The sequence below is a fragment of the Candida theae genome (genome assembly GCF_024610275.1).
Source record: "Candida theae strain CBS 12239 chromosome Unknown scaffold97, whole genome shotgun sequence".
NCBI classification, from domain to species: Eukaryota; Fungi; Ascomycota; class Pichiomycetes; order Serinales; family Debaryomycetaceae; genus Lodderomyces; species Lodderomyces theae.
The window spans coordinates 1-18238 of record NW_026261408.1 but is presented as its reverse complement, the minus strand read 5'-3'; the positions used below and the strand labels follow the sequence as shown (position 1 = coordinate 18238).

Here is an 18238-nt window from a genome sequence, read left to right as displayed (position 1 = left end):
TGGCTGAATCATTTGGAGCTGCGTCCTTGTCTGAAGATATAGACGACTAATAGTGACCCTAAATAATTGAGTGAAAGCTTATTCATAGAATTCGCACCCTTAGATAGAATAGTCAAGATATGTGTATACATATTTCAAATAATGAGTGTATATTTCAGCCGGTTCTACTAGATTGATTGGGAATTTTTTTATGAACTGCACTTGAGAGTTGGACTTACATGATGCGAAAAAATCCAAAAATCTGCCCCTTTCCCATAATTATGAGTACTTTTCAAGCACCGCTAGATGAACGTTTTAGTCTAGTATATCAAAGATAAACATACTTATATGTAGAGACACCTCTGGAGATACGCAAATATCATTTTTAAGCATCTTGCTCCATTTTGAGGTTTTCAAAAATTGCACTACTTAGCACACCATACTAAAATGGCATTTTTTCTATCTCATGCTCTGTGCAAGGTTAAGAGTCTGTAACTAGTATTATTCGAAAGAGAAGCATTTGAAATATATCATACTGAACTTTGAAAGCAACCCGCAATTAATTTGTGCCTTGAAAAAGATCTATGAATTGCCACAACTTCCACAAATTCGCAACAATTTTACGAAGAAGATGTTTTGTTTTGTTAACTTCAAAGTTATCAACACATTAAGAGCTTGAAGAAATGGTCACCTCAAATGTTCTAAATTGACAACGACTGCATGAGCTCTCTAGTCAAGACAAATCTCACAACACTGGAAGTATTTAAGCTTTGGTGTAACTGTGGGAGTATAGAGTAACTGGCCACTTTAGTTTCATTTAGCCCCAACTAAAGATTTCTGGTTGCAAAACTTTGAGGAAATTGTCAACATTTTCTGTTTTGATCCCACACGATATCTATATCTAACACCGTATCAGCACTAACACCAAAATGCCACAAACAAAGAAAGCTCAAGATATAGACAACATCAAAGCCATCATAAGCAACTACATGAAAGCCCAATACAGACCATATTCGACTAATGATATTTTGTTGAACTTGCACAATCAGGTCCCGAAACAAAAATTGAGCAAGGGGTTAGCAACCCTTGTCAAAGAGAAGGAGCTCATTGTTAAAACGGTGGGGAAGACTAGCTACTACTGTTTCAAAATGTTGTCACAAGAACTAGAGAGTTCGTATACAGAGCTATTGGATGAAGTTCCACAGATTGAGAAGGAGACTGCTGAGGTCGAGGTTGAATTGAACGAACTTGCAACAGGTACGTACATTCACAAAAAGGTGAACTTGAGTAGACTGTGGACTAACCTTCAATTCAAGAATTGAAAAATCTCAAGTTAACACCTTCCAACAGCGAAATCAGCCAGAGACTTGTTGAAGCTAAGACAGAGTTAGAAGTTTTGAGAAACCAACAGCAACATCCTCGTAATAATCCCCTTAATATCAAGGACACAAATTCGCACATTTCCCAGTTGAGACGTGTTAGCAAGCAATACAAAGAGATTGTAAGTTGAGACCATGAGTTAGAAGAACACCACATACTAACAACATACGTACAGTTTAAGTCACTTCGTGGCACGGTGCTTGATATCACAGAGACAAAGAGCATATTGGTACGTTTTTTTTGCTCCTTCCTACCCAAAGAATGAACTACTAACAGTACCCACCTGTCCTAGAACTCTATGGGCATCGACGAAGCTGAAATGAAGAGGTTTCTGTAGTTTCATCCATGTTTGATTTTCTCTGCTCTTCCTTCTTCGTGTTTTCTCAGAAATATACAACCTGCAGAAATCTCTATCAACTCTAATAGATACATTCTCTTGCCAGTTGTTACCACACATATGAGTGAGAGGTGGTGGTTGTATGCAAAGACTAGATCTGTCCAGCACAAGATCAGCGCAACAACAACAAAAAAAAAGGAAACATAAAAAAGTCTCCAACAAAAACAGTCCAACTAGTTTACGCGTGTCAGTGTTGAGAAGTAAAACTACACCCTACCATTTAATCGCATCTTTAACAACACAATTGTTATTTATGAAAGATCGAAATTAGCATGATATCACGAAACGTGCAGAGAGTTCTTGTTCTACTATCATGCACCTTCTTAGGACTAATATGCGGAACATTGTACCTTTATTCGTCGTACAGCCCACAATTAGCAGAGCAATTGCATTACTCAGCATCGGACTCCTCCAAAATAGCTCTCTGGGGCACAATTGGAACGGCACTCGCAGGGCCAATTTCCGGTGCCGTAGTTGATCGCAGAGGCTACACGTTGTCGCTGTTCATTGGCGCACTTCTCATCATTTCGGGCTATGGTGGCATGAAATGCCAATATGATCAACAGCACAGCCAGATTAAACTATCCTGCTTTTGGTTATTTTCAATAGGGTTGGGGTCAACGTTTATCAATTCTGCATGCCTAAAGTGCTGCGCAGTGAGTTTTCCCAGTATCAGAGGAGTTGCAACTTCTTTACCCCTTGCATTGTACGGGTTGAGCGCACTTTTCTATTCTGTAATTGCTTCGGTCTTTTACACGGGGAGAACCTCAGAGTTTTTGGGATTTGTTGGCATATCTATTGTTGCAATTTGCTTTGTTTGCTTTCCAAGTGTTTACATAGCGGACAAAGAGCATAAGCTTCGAAACGCTTCTACATTCAGAAATAACCACTCCTTGGAGCTTCGAGAAAAAAGTGTCAATCCTGATTCCAAAGCCGAATTGTTCAAGAGTTACAAATTTTGGCTACTTTTTGCAATTCTCGGCTCGTTGGCTTCCTTGGGCCAAATGTACATTTATTCAGTGGGCTACATCGTCAAGTCCTTGGTTGGATTCACTATTGCTGAACAAAACTTGGAAATCACAACGACCGGTGACAAGATTGATGTGCTAATTCAGCAACAACAACAACTACAAGTAGGAATGATTTCGATTGCAAATTGCGTTGGAAGAATTTTGTCTGGTATCCTAGGTGATATTATCACCCAATCCTTTTCAATGCCGAGGTCATGGCTTCTATTAATACCTTCCGTGGGCACAACTTTTTGTCAATTGCTTACTTCAAGCACCCAACAATACGCCAACCTTCCACTAAATTCCTTTTCAGTAGGTCTTTTTTATGGGTTCACATTTTGTCTAATACCCATCATAGTAGGGGATATTTTTGGAATGGAAAATTTCTCTTTTAATTGGGGAATAACTTGTCTCGCACCTATAGGACCCAGCTATTATTTCACCAGCATGTTTGGTAAGGAGTACGATTTGAAATCGAAAAAGGTAGACTCGTTAACTACGAGCGAAAGCGGCGACATTATCACAAGCTTGGGATGTGTTTTGGGTAATAAGTGTTATAGTGACATTCTCGGTGTAACAGCAGGTGTAGGTTGTGTGGCAACCATTTTAGTGCTCATTTTCAACTTTAGTGATGTACTATTCAGAAGAAGACGGGAGACATTATCTTTACTGGAAATTCGCAATAAGAACTTGTACATAGAAAAACCCAACTAAAAACTATATTCTATATTTTGCACACAATCCCTATATACAGCCTAAAAGTCTTTGGTTTTCAATTCATTCTTACGATCGTTTGAATGACAGGAGTCTCGAAACTCCCGGACTTCTTGGTGATGGCACCACCTCTTGAGAGCTGATCCGTTTCGGCCTTGGAAATGCTCGCCTATCACCTGTGTCCTTCAACGATTCTAGATTCCTATGAGAAGCGGAGTTTCGCATCTCCATCGTCTGCAGTAAAGAAGATGCCTCGATGTTCTCCTCATCAACAGCCCCCTCCGCATCAACACTCAAGTCGTCAACGTTACGGTGTATCAAGTAACGCAAAGCATTATACCATATGTTGTGACGCTGCCTTGTTGCACAGGTGATCTTGATCGCTCTATCAGTGGAACGCACGATAATGCTTTTATGGTATAAGCCAGTAGGGAGGGGATTGTTATCATTAACACTATCAACATCCACAATGGCAGCAGCTCTGATCTTTCTTGATCCCGGATCCGACAAAACAGGATTACTCTCAGACCAGTATAAGGTTAATGAATAAGGATGAACCCAAAAATATCTCTCATGTCTTGTTCCTGTAAAGGCGCTAAAGGCCGAACCGAAACCCCTATAATATTTGAAAAGGTACTCTCCAATGACAACTTGCGTGATTGCTGGAATCATCAGCTTATCAGTGAAGGATACATTAGTTGCCATGGAGAACATAGTATTTGATCTAAGCGATGTCGTACTAAACTCCGAGAGGTTTGATCTCATCGAAACCGAATGTGGAACATGCCTTTCCAAATGTACCATTGGTGGTGTATCCGCTCCATCATGACTGTCACCAGGTGACAAAGAATGGCTTGTGGGCCAAGCCTTCACACTAGAGTCATCATCCGTTTCAGCTGGCATCACATTCAATTTTTCAGACCCCTTTATGACATAACCTCGTTTCTTTGCATATTGATCAAACATCTCGTCCGAAATTCTCTCCACAGAGGTCGATTTGTATTTCAAAAGCTGGGTGAAATAACTTGCAGGAACAACCTTCACGTGATCAGCATCCGGGCGAGGATGTGTGGTGGTACCAACATAGTAATTTGCACTAATGCACAAAAGACCAAGACTGCTTGCACAAGACCTTACATGTTCCTTTGATACGGACCACTCAATTTGAAGTATTTCACTCTCAAGGCCTCTTATGACATCCCTTCTTTCGACCAAATCAAAGTTCAACTCCTTTAACTCGATTGCCAACCTGGAAATTCTGTTCTCTAGTCTTTCTTTACTCAATCGATCCTTTTTCAAGGAAATCAATTCAGAGTCAGGCACAAGTGAAAGCGAGTACTGGTTGGCAGCAGCGGCGAGGGTATTTTCACTAATGGTTTTGATGAGTTCATGGTCATCTTTCTTTGACTCAACCTCCTCGCTGTTAGGGGCGCGCTGAATTGTGGAAGCCCCAAATGAATTGTTTGCATCATCAAAGTCATTGGTATTAGTAGAACTGAAACTTGATCTAGTGGTGGTCGTGGGAACAATTGACATTCCGCGTTCACGTAAATAAGTCTTCAATTTTTTCATTGCAGATCCATTGTCATCAATGCTGAGCAGATCACTCGATAAGTTCTTCAATTCTCTGTCTTCAAGATTGTCACTATGGCTTGGGTCATTAGTCTTTGACTCATTTGATCCACTCCTATGGGCTTCCAAAGCTGTCGACGTAAAGTCTTTCAGTTCCTTTGCATCAGCGGCTAGACGCAAGTGATCAAGTTCATGCTTCTCAACAAGTACATAACCCATGGATTCTACCTTTTCTTCGAGATATCCCTGACTTGGATTTTGAAGTGAGTTTTGTAAAGAGGACAAGTCAGCACTGCTCATCACTTCATGATTAAGTCCTTTTGATTTGGATTTCAAGTATTCAAGATCAGGTGAATCTATCTTCTTTCTCATATTGTCAAGATCAGGTTGAGAAATCACTGCCAATCCCAAAGCAGATGCATGGGTTACTATTGAGGCTTTGTCAGGTTTGAGCAAAGCTTTGTAGTCTGCATGTGGAATGAGCTCCATGTTATATCTCGCTGCGTGTGTCTTCAAAAACTCTAGATCTGGGCTTTCAACAAGTCCAGTAAACTTTGAATAATCCTCGTTTTTGATAACTTTGAAGCCCTTAGCCTCTGCCTTCTCAACTAAAAAGTCCACGGATGGCGAGTCAACTGTAGATCTCAACGTTCCCAACTCTGTTTCCAGAAGAACTGCCAACTTGTGCTTGCCACATTGCTCCTTCAAATAGTCGCTTGTGGGTGACTCTACTTGCTCTTTGAGAGTAGCCAACTCGTTTTCGGAAACTACCACATTACCCGTCTTTGCTGCATGTTCGGACAAGTACTCTGATGTAGGGTTTTCAAGTCGCGAGTTCAAAGCGGCTAGGTCCGCGGATCCAATCAATTGCATGTCTTTTTTGGCAGCATGGGACCTCAAGTAGTCTACATCGGGATTTTCAAGACGCCTGACAATATCCTCGTGGTCGGTGTTTTTGACGACTTTGAAGCCCGTAGCCTCTGCCTTCTCAACTAAAAAGTCCACGGATGGCGAGTCAACTGTAGATCTCAACGTTCCCAACTCTGTTTCCAGAAGAACTGCCAACTTGTGCTTGCCACATTGCTCCTTCAAATAGTCGCTTGTGGGTGACTCTACTTGCTCTTTGAGAGTAGCCAACTCGTTTTCGGAAACTACCACATTACCCGTCTTTGCTGCATGTTCGGACAAATATTCTAAGCTAGGTCCTGAAAGTTGAGAGTGCAACTTTTCAAGTTCATTAATGTTGATCAAGGTCATCTTCTTGGTCTTGGCTTGTGCCATCAACTCATCCAAATCGGGGTCGTTTGCTCTGTGACATAGCACCAAATACTCCTCCTCTGGCACTGCCGCCAAACCAACAGAGTGTGCTTTTTCTGTTATGAACTCTTTCGATGGGCTTTCAACGAATGCCTTCAAGTCTTCGTAAGTCTGTGATTTGACCATTGTGTAGTTCAATTTAAGGGCATGCTCGCTTAAATAATCCACACTAGGCGACTCAATGCGTTGAGAAAGCACATTACGTTCTGACTCTGACAAGACGACAAGATCCAAACTTGCAGCCATTCTACTCACATCATCAGCATTCGGATCATCCCTTATCCTTCTTAACTCTGCGAGTTCTTCTTGCTGAACTATATCGTACCCATTCTTTAATGCTTTGTCTCTAATCTGCTCTGCACTAGGAGAGGCTTCAGAATCTCTCAATGTTTCGTATTCCTGTGAATCCACAATCGTCGCATTATAGAATTGAGCCTTTTCCCTTAGATGCTCCAATGATGGACGACTTACAACAACTTGTAATTCTTCCAAGGCCGAATGTGAGATCAAATCTTGATCGTACAATTTTGCCTTTTCTCTCAAAAAGTCAATGGTAGGATTAGCTAACTGCGAACGCGAAGTTTCATGGTCCTGCTCAGGAATAGCAACGAAACCAATATCTTTTGCTTTCTGAGCCAAGTGTTCTTTCGATGGATTATTAGCTTTACCGCACAACTCACTATACTCTTTCTCTGGTACAACCACTAAATTCATGTCCGATGCCTTTGTGATCAAAAACTCCTTTGAGGGTTTTTTCGCAAGCAGCGTCAATTTCTCAAATTCGTCAGAAGTAACTAACAAAAAGCCGAGAGCGCTGACGGTCTTTTCAAGTTTCTCCTTCGAAGGATTTAATAAGCCCTCATATTCTTTCTCATCAAGGACAACGCAACCTATACTCTTAGCCAGAGTCTGTAATTCATTGATATTTGGATTGGATACTTTTCTGCCCATAGCCTCAAGATCGTCTTTAGATATAATAGCATAATTCATTCCATCTGCCTTTTCTTTCAAAAATGCCAAATTAGGATTATTTGCTGTTTTTTTCAAAGTAGCAAGTTCTTCATCCTCAATTAATGAATACTTACACTGTTCAGCCTTGCTCTTGAGATATTCTAACTTGGGAGCTTCGAGTCTTTCGCAGAGTTCTTTGAATTCGGATTGCAGGCAAAGGTGGAGGCTCATTCTATCACAGTGGGCTTGTATATCCTCTTTTGCTGGATGATTCATTTTCTCGTACGTTTTTTCTGTCACAGTAACCAATCCCACACTAGCGGCTTTCGATTTAATTTCCTCGAGAGTAGGCTCATTTGCTTGCCTCTTTACGTTTTCGAATTCAGATTTGCCAAGAAGCACGTGATTATGTTTACTTGCAACTTGCTTAATGTGGGCCAAGTCGGGATTATCAGCTCTTTCAAGAACAGACTTGTAGTCATCATTTGACATCACTTTGTAGTTTCTCTTCAGTGCTGCAGCTGTAAGTTGATCTATGGTTGGCTCTTCAGCCTTGCTCTTCAAATCGCTGAGCTCGTCGTTTGCAAGCACTGTGTAGTTAATCTTGGACGCAACTTGCTCAATGTGGGCCAAGTCGGGCTGGCGGGACAAACGCTCTAATTCGTTGTGGTCGACTGTTGAAAGAACAGTCAAATTGTTCTTCGCGGCAAGATCGTGTATGTGTGCGATGGGTGGGTCTGATGACAACTTTTTCAACTTTTCCAAACTTTGCTTTTCAATAAGACTATAGCCCCTTGCTTGAGCTAGCAGTTCTAATCGGTCATTACTAGGTTCATGAACAAGTAGAGATAGTTCCTCATGCTCGTCTTTGGTCATTGTTATCAACCCCTTTTTATCCGCATGTTGTTTTACTTGGCCAATGCTTGGATTGTTAGCACTTTCGTGCAAATTATGGAGCTCCTCTTTACTGATAGAAGTATGCTCATGTGAAGATAAATGTTTTTTCAAATATTCCAACGTGGGACTCTTGATTTGCTTTTGGATAGTGTTGTATTCTTCAGACGGAACAACGACGTGATCATATGTTGTTGCTCGATCCTTTATTGTAGATAATGGCGGAGACGTCAAAGAATCAACCTCGGATTGGGATAAAACTTTCAAATTCAACTCCTTTGCCTTGTTCCTAATCTGATCTTCATCTGGGTCAAGAAGGTTTTGCAACTCTTGTGTTGGAATCACAGCCCTGTCATATTTCTTTGCCTTTTCAAGTATATGATCGAGACTGGGAGAGTTAGCATGATCGCTCAATTCCTCATAAGTCTTACCATCAACAACAACGTAACCTAGTGATTTGGCATGATCGGTTATGTACTTTATATCAGGCAGGTCATAAAGTTGAGCTTTTTGTTTGAGCTCCTCTAATTGTAATTCCAAGAGAGCGTCTCTCTTTTCTTGTTGTGAATGGGCGGATTCCACTTGGTTGATAAGTTTGCAGTAGTCTTCGGCTGGCACTATTTTCATACCCCTTTGTTCTACTAAGGACCTGATTCTCGAATCATTTTCAGCAGTTTGGGGCAAGCTTTGAATGGATTTGAGCATATCGTCTACAGATAGCTTCACATCCTTTTCTGCTGACCGTGACGCGATATTCTGACCCTGTTCAGTGGACTGGCTGTCCGCCCTGTGCAATCGTACATCACTTAGAAAGGTTTTCAACTTCTCTATGACAGTCTCTGCATGCCCATCTGCGGAACCTGGGGACTGGTCTTGGGCTTGCTCAAAGTCTTTCAAGATAGATTCTAGTTCAGTAACACACACGCCGTTAACAACGTTCAGAGCTTCTACCTGACGCGTCAGCGGTTCTGAGCCACCAGTAGCAATCTTGGATTGTAAGATATCATTTTCATCGTTGAGGCTCTCGACACGTTGACTCAACTCTCTGATATCTTTCTCATATTTTGTTTCTATATCCTTTAGTTTCTTCAGTAGCAAACTGTTTGTGATATCCAATTCATCATTATTCTTTGTCAATTGGTTTATCTTAGTATTCAAATCCTCTTGTAGTACCTTCAACTTGTCATTGCTTTTTTCAAGTGCTTGCAAGTCATCCTTCAAAGAGCCAACTTGTGTCTCCAATTGCCAGTTGCTATCCTTTAGTTCACTCTCATTGGATGAAAACACCTCATTTGAGGCGCTCAATTTATGAGATTCCTCCTTCAACGTTTCCACGTCTTGCATCGCTTGTTTCAACTTCAGCTTTAACCTGGTATTGTCTGCATTCAACCTTCTACATTCGGTTAAAAGGTTTTCACTTAAGCCAACCACAAAATTCATGTCGTTACCTTTTGATTCTACTCCAACGGGCAAGGAAGGATGTAAGTTCTCTCCCCTTTTTGGTCGCTTGACACCCGGTAAACCCACTTCGTGTCTGGGACGTCGTGACTGTTGTAGTGATGAGGCAAATAAGTTTTCTTGATCGTGATTATGCGGAGACAAGGGGCTTTCCTGAGGCAATTGCAGCAGATTAGAGCTAGTGGATTCTTTCAACGCGTTGTTTGATGATTTCTTGCTAAACAATCGTTTTTGCATATCGGACAATTGCGACCTGATATCATCTTTGGAATCCTTTTCACTTGAGGACATACTTATCTGGCGATATTAGTGTAGATCTGGATTCAGAATGGGGTATAAGCTGTCAATATAATGTTTTCCTTGGGCTGGAATACTATTTCAAGGGTCGAATGTTTGTATTTGTATTTGTTTTTTTTTTTTTCTTTTTCTTTTCCACTTTTGTTTTGATTTTGATTTTGATTTGCGTGCTCTCTCTTAACATTGTCTGGCGTAGATGGATTGAATACGTGTACCTCTGTTTGCAATAAAACTATGTACATATCGAGATACTTACTTAGTCAAACCTAACACAATCTGAAAAATTTGCCATACTATTATTCATGCAATTGAATTGAAGATTATGGGCTTTGTAATGCAACATTTTACACACAATCACGTGACCATGTATTCCGCATTTGGAGTTTGTCCAAGGGAGGTTTTAGAAAGAGTCCGGCTTGTTGGCGTACTAGTAATACCTGGATCAGTTTTTCAATAACTTGCTAAGTTACCTCTTGAATAAATGGCTGAGAATGAAGAGATATGTGCTTGAATCTTTTCTTTAAAAACTCCACTGTACGATGTAAGGAATAATTTTTACGACGCGAATATCCTACCGACTCACACCAATCGGAAAATTCCTCCTCTTCTTAAAGATCCAATTTCACTGAGCTTTTTATACGACAACTCTCTTAATTGACAAACATGGCGCATACTAATTTGAAATCTGTTCTTTTGGTTGGTGGCTCGGGGTTTTTAGGTCTTCATCTAATCCAACAATTTGTCACACATTGTCCCGGAATTAAAGTAACCGTGTTTGACGTTCGCCCATTACCCGAGAAATTGTCGAAATTCTTCACATTTGATCCCAGTACAATCGAGTTCTTCAAAGGTGACTTAAATAACGCCGAGGATGTATCGGACGCTATCCGAAAGTCCAAATGTGACGTTCTTGTCCATTCAGCATCACCGATGCATGGATTGTCTCAAGACATTTACGAAAAAGTGAATGTACAAGGTACTACGAATTTGCTCAAAGTAGCCAAGGAAACTGGCGTAGGATCTTTTGTGTACACATCATCAGCAGGAGTCATTTTCAATGGTCAGAATGTTATCAATGCCAACGAAACGTGGCCATATCCAGAAGTGCACATGGATGGATACAATGAGACCAAAGCTATAGCAGAGACGGCTGTGTTGGAAGCTAACGACCCCAAAAATGGATTCAGAACCGTGAGCTTAAGACCAGCTGGTATATTTGGTCCAGGTGATCGTCAATTGGTGCCTGGTTTGAAAGCAAGTGCCAAATTGGGACAATCAAAGTACCAATTGGGAGACAATAATAATCTATTTGATTGGACATATGTCGGAAACGTTGCTGATGCCCATGTACTCGCAGCCGAAAAGCTCTTGGACGAGAACACAAGAGACGATGTTTCTGGAGAAACATTTTTCATTACTAATGATGCACCAACTTATTTCTGGACTTTGGCAAGAACGGTATGGAAGAACGATGGAGTTATTGACCCATATTACATAAAGTTGAATAGAACAGTTGCTATTGGTTTGGGTTACATTTCACAATTTGTCTCAAACTTTTTGGGAAAAGAACCAGGTTTGACACCATTTAGAGTGAGGGTGGTATGTGCTACAAGATATCACAACATTGCAAAAGCTAAGACATTGTTGGGATATAAACCAGCAGTGGATTTGGAGACGGGAATAGTAAACACTCTCGAATGGATAAATGAAAAATTATAAGAGATAGGAGTGTTTATTTTACAAAGACTAAACCTGAAAAAAAAAAAAAAAGAATAAAGTAAATTAACTGAGTAAAATAAATTCCATTAGTCCTCTAGCCCCCCCCCCCCCACTCTTCTCCAGATCATGGCATGTGCATGATATTAGTCTGGTTAAAACTCTTGAATAACAAGGACTGTTGCTAAGATGAAAAGCACCACCATGGCTGGTATCGTAGACCCAGATGAGCCTGATTTCTGCTCATTCAACAAACCGACAGTTGAGATATTAGAATGATTGGAGGAGGTATTCACGAAAATCACTGCACCCACAGCAGCAAATGAATCATCCGACGCATCAGTCTGGACCTCGCTCATTTCATTTTCACCCGTCAGATCAAGCTTCTCGCTTTTGAAATGCGGCTGTTTAGTCAAAGACTCCACGTTGTAAACTTTGCTCTGTAAGCTAGCATCAACTGCATCATCCAAAATCCTAGGATCCTCTTCATCAGTCCTGACGATACTCTTTCTAAGTGGTTCAGGATCCTCTTTCTTAAAAGGCAAAGAGCAAGCATTAACCTCATTCATAGCAGCACAATCCAGTAACAACACAGTCAAAAAATTGGTACTCGGGTTTCCAGGACACAAGTGATAACATTCGTCGTCAATACTTTGCAAAGCACAACATTCACAGGCTAAGTCATTTGGCTTGCATTCATCTAATTTCGAAAGCACATCGTTACAACAAGTGGATAACTTGACTAGATCATTCGGTTCACACTTGGCAGTTTTGCGTGGATTTGGATTCAAATAAGTGCCATATTCACCAACTTTGTTCAAAGATGCGGCAAAGATACCCGAAATGAAGATGAATAATAGGATAATGTTGCGTAACTGAGTTGTCATTGTTGACTGTGTATGTTTGATATGATTGTGAAAATGGAAAAAAAAAAAGCGGCACCTATGAAATTTGCAATATTTTGTGAAAGTGGTTGTAGGCGTAATTCTTATCGCAAAACAAACACAAAAAGAATGGAAAAACTAGGCCAACGGTGGAACACACCAATACTGTTGAACGTAAAGCTCACTGCCTTCCATTTGCAACAAGGATCCCCTAGCGACCGCATGTTGACTTAGCAGGAGCATACATTTTGTCATTCTGTTATCATGCTGCTATGTTTGCTGGCTGATTACAACACGTAGTCATGATCATTCAGTTGAATGAGCGATGCAGTTGTCTTCCAGTAAAACAAGATGTCTCTCACGATAAGATCCAAAAGCATTCAGTCCATCGATTGAAGCATAAATTTCACCTTTTATTTTCAAAGCCACGTTTTCTCTTCGCCATATGTAGTTCCAGAATCATACCCAAGGCACACATTCGGCAGTTCTCTCGTATCATCAAATCAATGTGGTCACAAGTACGCAGTGGTCTGGATCCCCACTTGTATGGCTTGCAGTCGAATAGGTTGTCAATAGAAAGCGACAATTAAATCTCTAAGAAGGAATTGGTTCAAATATAATCCACAATAATCACCAACGAAACTTAAAATAATTAACTGCAGTGGTCCTCATGTGGCAATATTGTGGGCGGAGAAGGAGGTTTGGTGAATCGTGACTTCGATTCCAGTTTAACCTCGGGAGAGAGAAAAATTCTCTTCTCCAAGAGCAAATAGCACGTGATCAACATGTATAGTTAACACCAGTTGCGAAGTCTCAGGATGTCTCGTGTAAAAGTCTTAGTCACTACTTTATGGAATAAATTACATGCGATTGAAATTGTTTTCCGTCTCAAGAGAAGCACAAAGGGCATCGTCAGTTTTTTTCAAGGAAACTCCAACTACAATTTTGTTTTTTCTGAGGAAACTACAAGCTGACAAACGGAGAGATATAAACTGACTGGTAGTCTCTGAAATGCACAGTCCAAAGCTATGATATCAAAGCAGCAAGAATATCGAGATTAGGAACTAGCTAATACCGTGTACCATCAGTTTTGGACATTCTGACTGTAAGGGATGTGATAGCACAGGAAATATGGACCCTCGAATGCAACTGTGTAGACTAGTGTGTGTGTGTGTGTGTGTGTGNGTGTGCAATGGCAACCTTGCTGTCTCGTCACGCGAGGTTCAAACAAATGAGGAGAGCATAATTAACCTGAAATCTGCTGAAGGTAAGTTCAAACATGAAAGTTTCAAAATCACCACCCATGACCACCGCAAGCCCTTTAAAAGCAAATACATCACTCGATCTTCACCACAAACCAGCTTTGCTCCTTTATTCTCAAATCCAATGATCACTGTTTACCTAAGAATTTCATGACAATATGCATGCATGTATGCATGCGTGAGTGTGAGTGGGTGAGTGTGTGAGTATGTGTGTCATGATTCAAAGATTGTACGTGTTTTTGTATTATTATTACCTGCCAAGCGTTTTCACTAGAAGAAAGAGAATTTTCTTGACTCTTGAGATTCATTAGTAACCATTCACGTTTTTAATCTAGAGCTAACTGCGGATCAGCCACATCGACTTGATGCTAGACTACAAACTAGTTGACTTCCTGACGTGTAATTTCACACCACGCCATTCACTCTTTACGAATGACTTGTCTACCACGAGTAAGTGTCCCGAGAACCTAATCAGCGGTCACGTGATTAAAGTAAAATGACAAAACCACGTTATGCCACAACAACTCACACTATAGAAATTTCTCGGCTAAACTACAACAACGGAGAAAAACACGGGTTACCCAAATACGATTTACACGTAGTTGTTGGCGTGATAGACACAGCCTCTTTAGAAAATCTCTTCACTAGTCACCGTCTTTGTGAGTGAACAGCAATTGCTTAAAGTAATCATTTTTGTTTTCTTCAGTCGATTCTGTAGTAGGAGATTATTCGTAAACTTCTGCAATATACGGCACTTATACGAGCTAAACTGCATCGTATTGAGTTTGGACACGCTTTGGTTTATCTCTCCTTTTCGATCTACTCAACTTATTCACCTATACAAAGCTAGCACACGAATATACACGTAAAAGCATATAAGTACACAACACACCAGCCAAGGAAATGAGTAGTTACACGACATCAACCATTAACAACAACAACAACAACAACAACAAACACAAGAAATATTATTTTTCTTAGTGTGTGTGTGTGTGTGTGTATGTGTGATTTGTTCCAATTTTGTGCAATAGAAAAATTCTTCTGAAAACTCTGATATTATTTTGAGGCAATATGGACGAGTAAAAGATCTAAAGCTAACTATATATATATATATTCATCAGATCCTTCAATAACTGGGTAATTAGTTTGATATGCTCATCAAATCAGTCGTGTCATCGTTTTCGCTCATCCTGAACGGAGTTTTCTTTTTTTTTTTTTTGGCACCATTAACAACCACTAACTAGAAACAACAGCTTTCCACTCGTTGTTCTGTTACAATTTTTCGCAACCACACAGACACACACAGTCTCTATACAAATCGTACGACTTCAGTGACTGAACTTATACACCACTTTAGAAGAAAGCTAAAACAGAACAGAACAGAGCCAAAAAAAAAGAACTCCTCATTAAATTAGAACCCTCAGTTTTCACATTCTCAAACTTCACCTTTCAGTACAATACAATTGCACATACACCTATACAAACTCAATGAGATTCAATCATCTTCTTTCTTGCTTATTATCACTTTCAGCGACAGCTTGGGCAAAGTTCGAAGATACTACCCCACCAATTGAAATTGTCGGTAACAAATTCTTCTACTCCAACAATGGATCACAATTTCTCATGCGTGGTATTGCATATCAAGAGGATACATCTTTGCTTGCTGATTCAAACCTCACTTACAAGGACCCTTTGGCTGACATTGACTCTTGTAGACGAGACGTTGAACATTTCAAAGCTCTAAATACCAACTGTTTGAGAGTTTACGCCATTGACCCACAATTGGACCATGACGAGTGTATGCAACTTTTAAGTGAAGCGGGGATTTACGTGATTGCTGATTTGTCACAACCACAAACTTCAATAAACCGTAATGATCCTCTGTGGGATTTGGACCATTATGAGAGATACACCGAGGTTATCAATAAGTTGAGTGAGTACTCCAACGTGTTGGGATTCTTTGCTGGTAATGAGGTCACCAATAACAGGTCAAATACCGGCGCTTCGCCATTTGTTAAAGCAGCAGTTCGCGATATGAAAAAGTATATTGATGATTCCGATGGAATGAGAAAGATTCCCGTTGGATACAGTTCAAACGATGACGAAGACACAAGAATTGCCATTGCCGATTACTTTGCATGTGGATCGGTTGAAGAAAGGGCCGACTTCTTTGGTATCAATATGTATGAATGGTGCGGTAACGCAACCTATACCACCAGTGGATACAGCGACAGAACTGCAGATTTTGAACATCTACCAGTGCCAATTTTCTTTTCCGAATATGGATGTAATGAAAACAGACCAAGATTATTCACCGAAGTTCAAGCCTTGTATTCACCATTGATGTCAAACGTTTGGTCCGGAGGTATTGTGTACATGTATTTCGAAGAAGCTAACCAATATGGTTTGGTCTCCATTAGTGGCTCATCAGTCTCAATCTTGGATGATTATGAATACTATAGTTCGGAAATTAACAACATAAGCCCCAGCTATGCTAGAGCCTCCAATGAAAATACTGCAACCCTGACCATTACATGCCCGGACACTGACAGCTCCACTTGGCAAGCTTCAGCAGACTTGCCACCTACTCCAGACAAGGACTTTTGTGATTGTATTGCCAAATCATTTGAATGCGTGGTTGCTGAAGACGTTGATGAAGATGATTACGGGGACCTTTATGCAGATGTATGCGGCAGGATTGACTGTTCTGACATTAGCGTTGATGGAACCTCTGGTGATTATGGTGATTATTCCTTCTGCTCGCATCGTGACAAATTATCGTTTGTTTTGAACTTGTACTACCACGATCAAAATGAAAATAGTAATGCTTGTGACTTCAATGGAAGTGCGTCAGTCAACAATGACGCAAAATCAACCTCAAGCTGTGGCGTTGGATCGAGTAGAAGAGCACAAGGAACTGGAACATCAACAAACAGCAATTCCCAATCAACCACATCAGGATCAAGGTCAAGCACCAACGATGCAAATAACAGCCACTCTCCAAACATGTCCAAGCTCAAATTGGTGTCTTATGTCACTTTGGTTACGGCCATTGTAGGTGGAGTTTCATTTATACTTTGAGACTAATTGCTCATGAAAGGCGGACCGCCACATGCTCATTAGAAAAATGTACATTGAACAATATATAAGCCTCTATTTAGAAATCATAAATATCTCATTCAACGCCTTTGGATCCATGACGGATGCCCGCTTTTGTTTAATGTATTTAGCTCTTCCTGACAATCTGGATGCAATTGGGGTTGGAGTGGAGTCTCGAGACAGTTGCGAGTCCACAATAGATGTAGACGTATCGAAGTCTTGCTTCTCTCGTAGTACCACCTTGATGGAGTCGCTATCTTGATTGGATGGTTTATTTCGTCTCTCCTTCTTTTCTTTTCTTGCCTTCTTTTCCTTCTTTTCCTTCTTTTCTTTTTTATCCTTCTTTTTTGTCTTGTCCTTCTTTTCCTTCTCCTCCCCTTTATCCACTTTATCCTTCTTCGCTTTCTTCTTACTCCTTTCCTCTTTAGCCGATCTATCCTTTTTGGCTTGCTTTTCCTTTGTCTTCTTCTTAGCCTTTTGTTCACTATCTAACTTTTCCTTCCTCTTCCGCTTTCTGTCCTTATCTTGTTCCAGTCTCCTTGTCTCATCTTCATCAGATTTGTCACTTTCCAATTTGGTCTTCTTCCTTCGAAGATTCTCCTCTAAATTTCCCTCGTCCACTTCGGCAAAATCTCGCTTCTTACTCTCTTGCGAATTCTTGTATGATATCAAAGTCTTGCTATCCTTATCCCAAGTGCTCAGTAAAACTTCTCCCTTGACAAATCTCATCCCCCATTTACCATTCAAAATAGCATCATTCCGCTTCATGTCAAGTACATTATTGACTTTCTCCTCGTTACCATTCAACCTTCCCAAAATCCGTTGAAATGCATCAAGTCCACTACACTCATCCAATGTCTTGTCTTTGTCGGCTTTCTTCAATTTAGCTCCAAGACCTGCATTGTCAGTTTTGACATGAATCTTTAAATGGGTAGTCAACGAGTCCTTTACTAATCCTAGACCCGATCCTGGTGCCCATCCCATTTTGGACAAGTACTGGTGTCCGAATCTTGCTGTGTCATTAGACCAATTTGTGTTTCTTGGATCTAGACCAAACCTTTGTTTCACTTTCGTACCCGCAAGACCCATGACTTCTTGAGTTAGTGAGCTTTGAGACTTAGCTGGTCCTCGGTGTAAGTATATACGGTACGGGAACCCTCGTTCTGATGAGGGGCATCTCAAAAATTTTTTTTTTTTTCTCAAGATAAATGTCATCTGAATATACTCCTGCAAGTCAGTGCACACATGCACACCTCCACACAAGCTTTCCCACATGGCAAGAGCAGAGTTAGGCACGTCAAAGTACGA

General features: G+C 40.6%; 6 protein-coding genes across 6 annotated transcripts; 3 read left to right on the top strand and 3 right to left on the bottom strand. All coding sequences in view use genetic code 12, as the record gives it.

The window, feature by feature from the left end:
- Positions 1–908: 908 nt before the first annotated feature.
- On the top strand, positions 909–3480 carry KGF57_001940 (uncharacterized protein; the record flags this gene model as incomplete). The annotated part of the gene is made up of 5 exons (XM_051751199.1): positions 909–1236; positions 1296–1456; positions 1535–1588; positions 1652–1692; positions 2124–3480. The coding sequence occupies 5 exons, from the start codon at positions 909–911 to the stop codon at positions 3478–3480; spliced, it is 1941 nt and encodes a 646-aa protein (XP_051609562.1).
- A 69-nt stretch (positions 3481–3549) lies between these two features.
- On the bottom strand, positions 3550–9963 carry KGF57_001939 (uncharacterized protein; the record flags this gene model as incomplete). The annotated part of the gene is made up of 1 exon (XM_051751197.1): positions 3550–9963. One exon carries the CDS (start codon positions 9961–9963, stop codon positions 3550–3552), a length of 6414 nt encoding a protein of 2137 aa, XP_051609561.1.
- A 669-nt stretch (positions 9964–10632) lies between these two features.
- ERG26 (sterol-4-alpha-carboxylate 3-dehydrogenase (decarboxylating)) lies at positions 10633–11688 on the top strand (the record flags this gene model as incomplete). The annotated part of the gene is made up of 1 exon (XM_051751196.1): positions 10633–11688. The coding sequence occupies one exon, from the start codon at positions 10633–10635 to the stop codon at positions 11686–11688; it is 1056 nt and encodes a 351-aa protein (XP_051609560.1).
- Positions 11689–11840: 152 nt separating this feature from the next.
- On the bottom strand, positions 11841–12572 carry PGA43 (Pga43p; the record flags this gene model as incomplete). Its single annotated transcript, XM_051751195.1, has 1 exon — positions 11841–12572. One exon carries the CDS (start codon positions 12570–12572, stop codon positions 11841–11843), a length of 732 nt encoding a protein of 243 aa, XP_051609559.1.
- A 2747-nt stretch (positions 12573–15319) lies between these two features.
- PHR1 (Phr1p) lies at positions 15320–16912 on the top strand (the record flags this gene model as incomplete). Its single annotated transcript, XM_051751194.1, has 1 exon — positions 15320–16912. One exon carries the CDS (start codon positions 15320–15322, stop codon positions 16910–16912), a length of 1593 nt encoding a protein of 530 aa, XP_051609558.1.
- A 72-nt stretch (positions 16913–16984) lies between these two features.
- Positions 16985–18046, bottom strand: KGF57_001935 (telomerase inhibitor; the record flags this gene model as incomplete). The annotated part of the gene is made up of 1 exon (XM_051751193.1): positions 16985–18046. A coding segment is annotated over one exon (1062 nt), but the record flags the coding sequence as incomplete, so codon positions are not given.
- Positions 18047–18238: the final 192 nt, after the last annotated feature.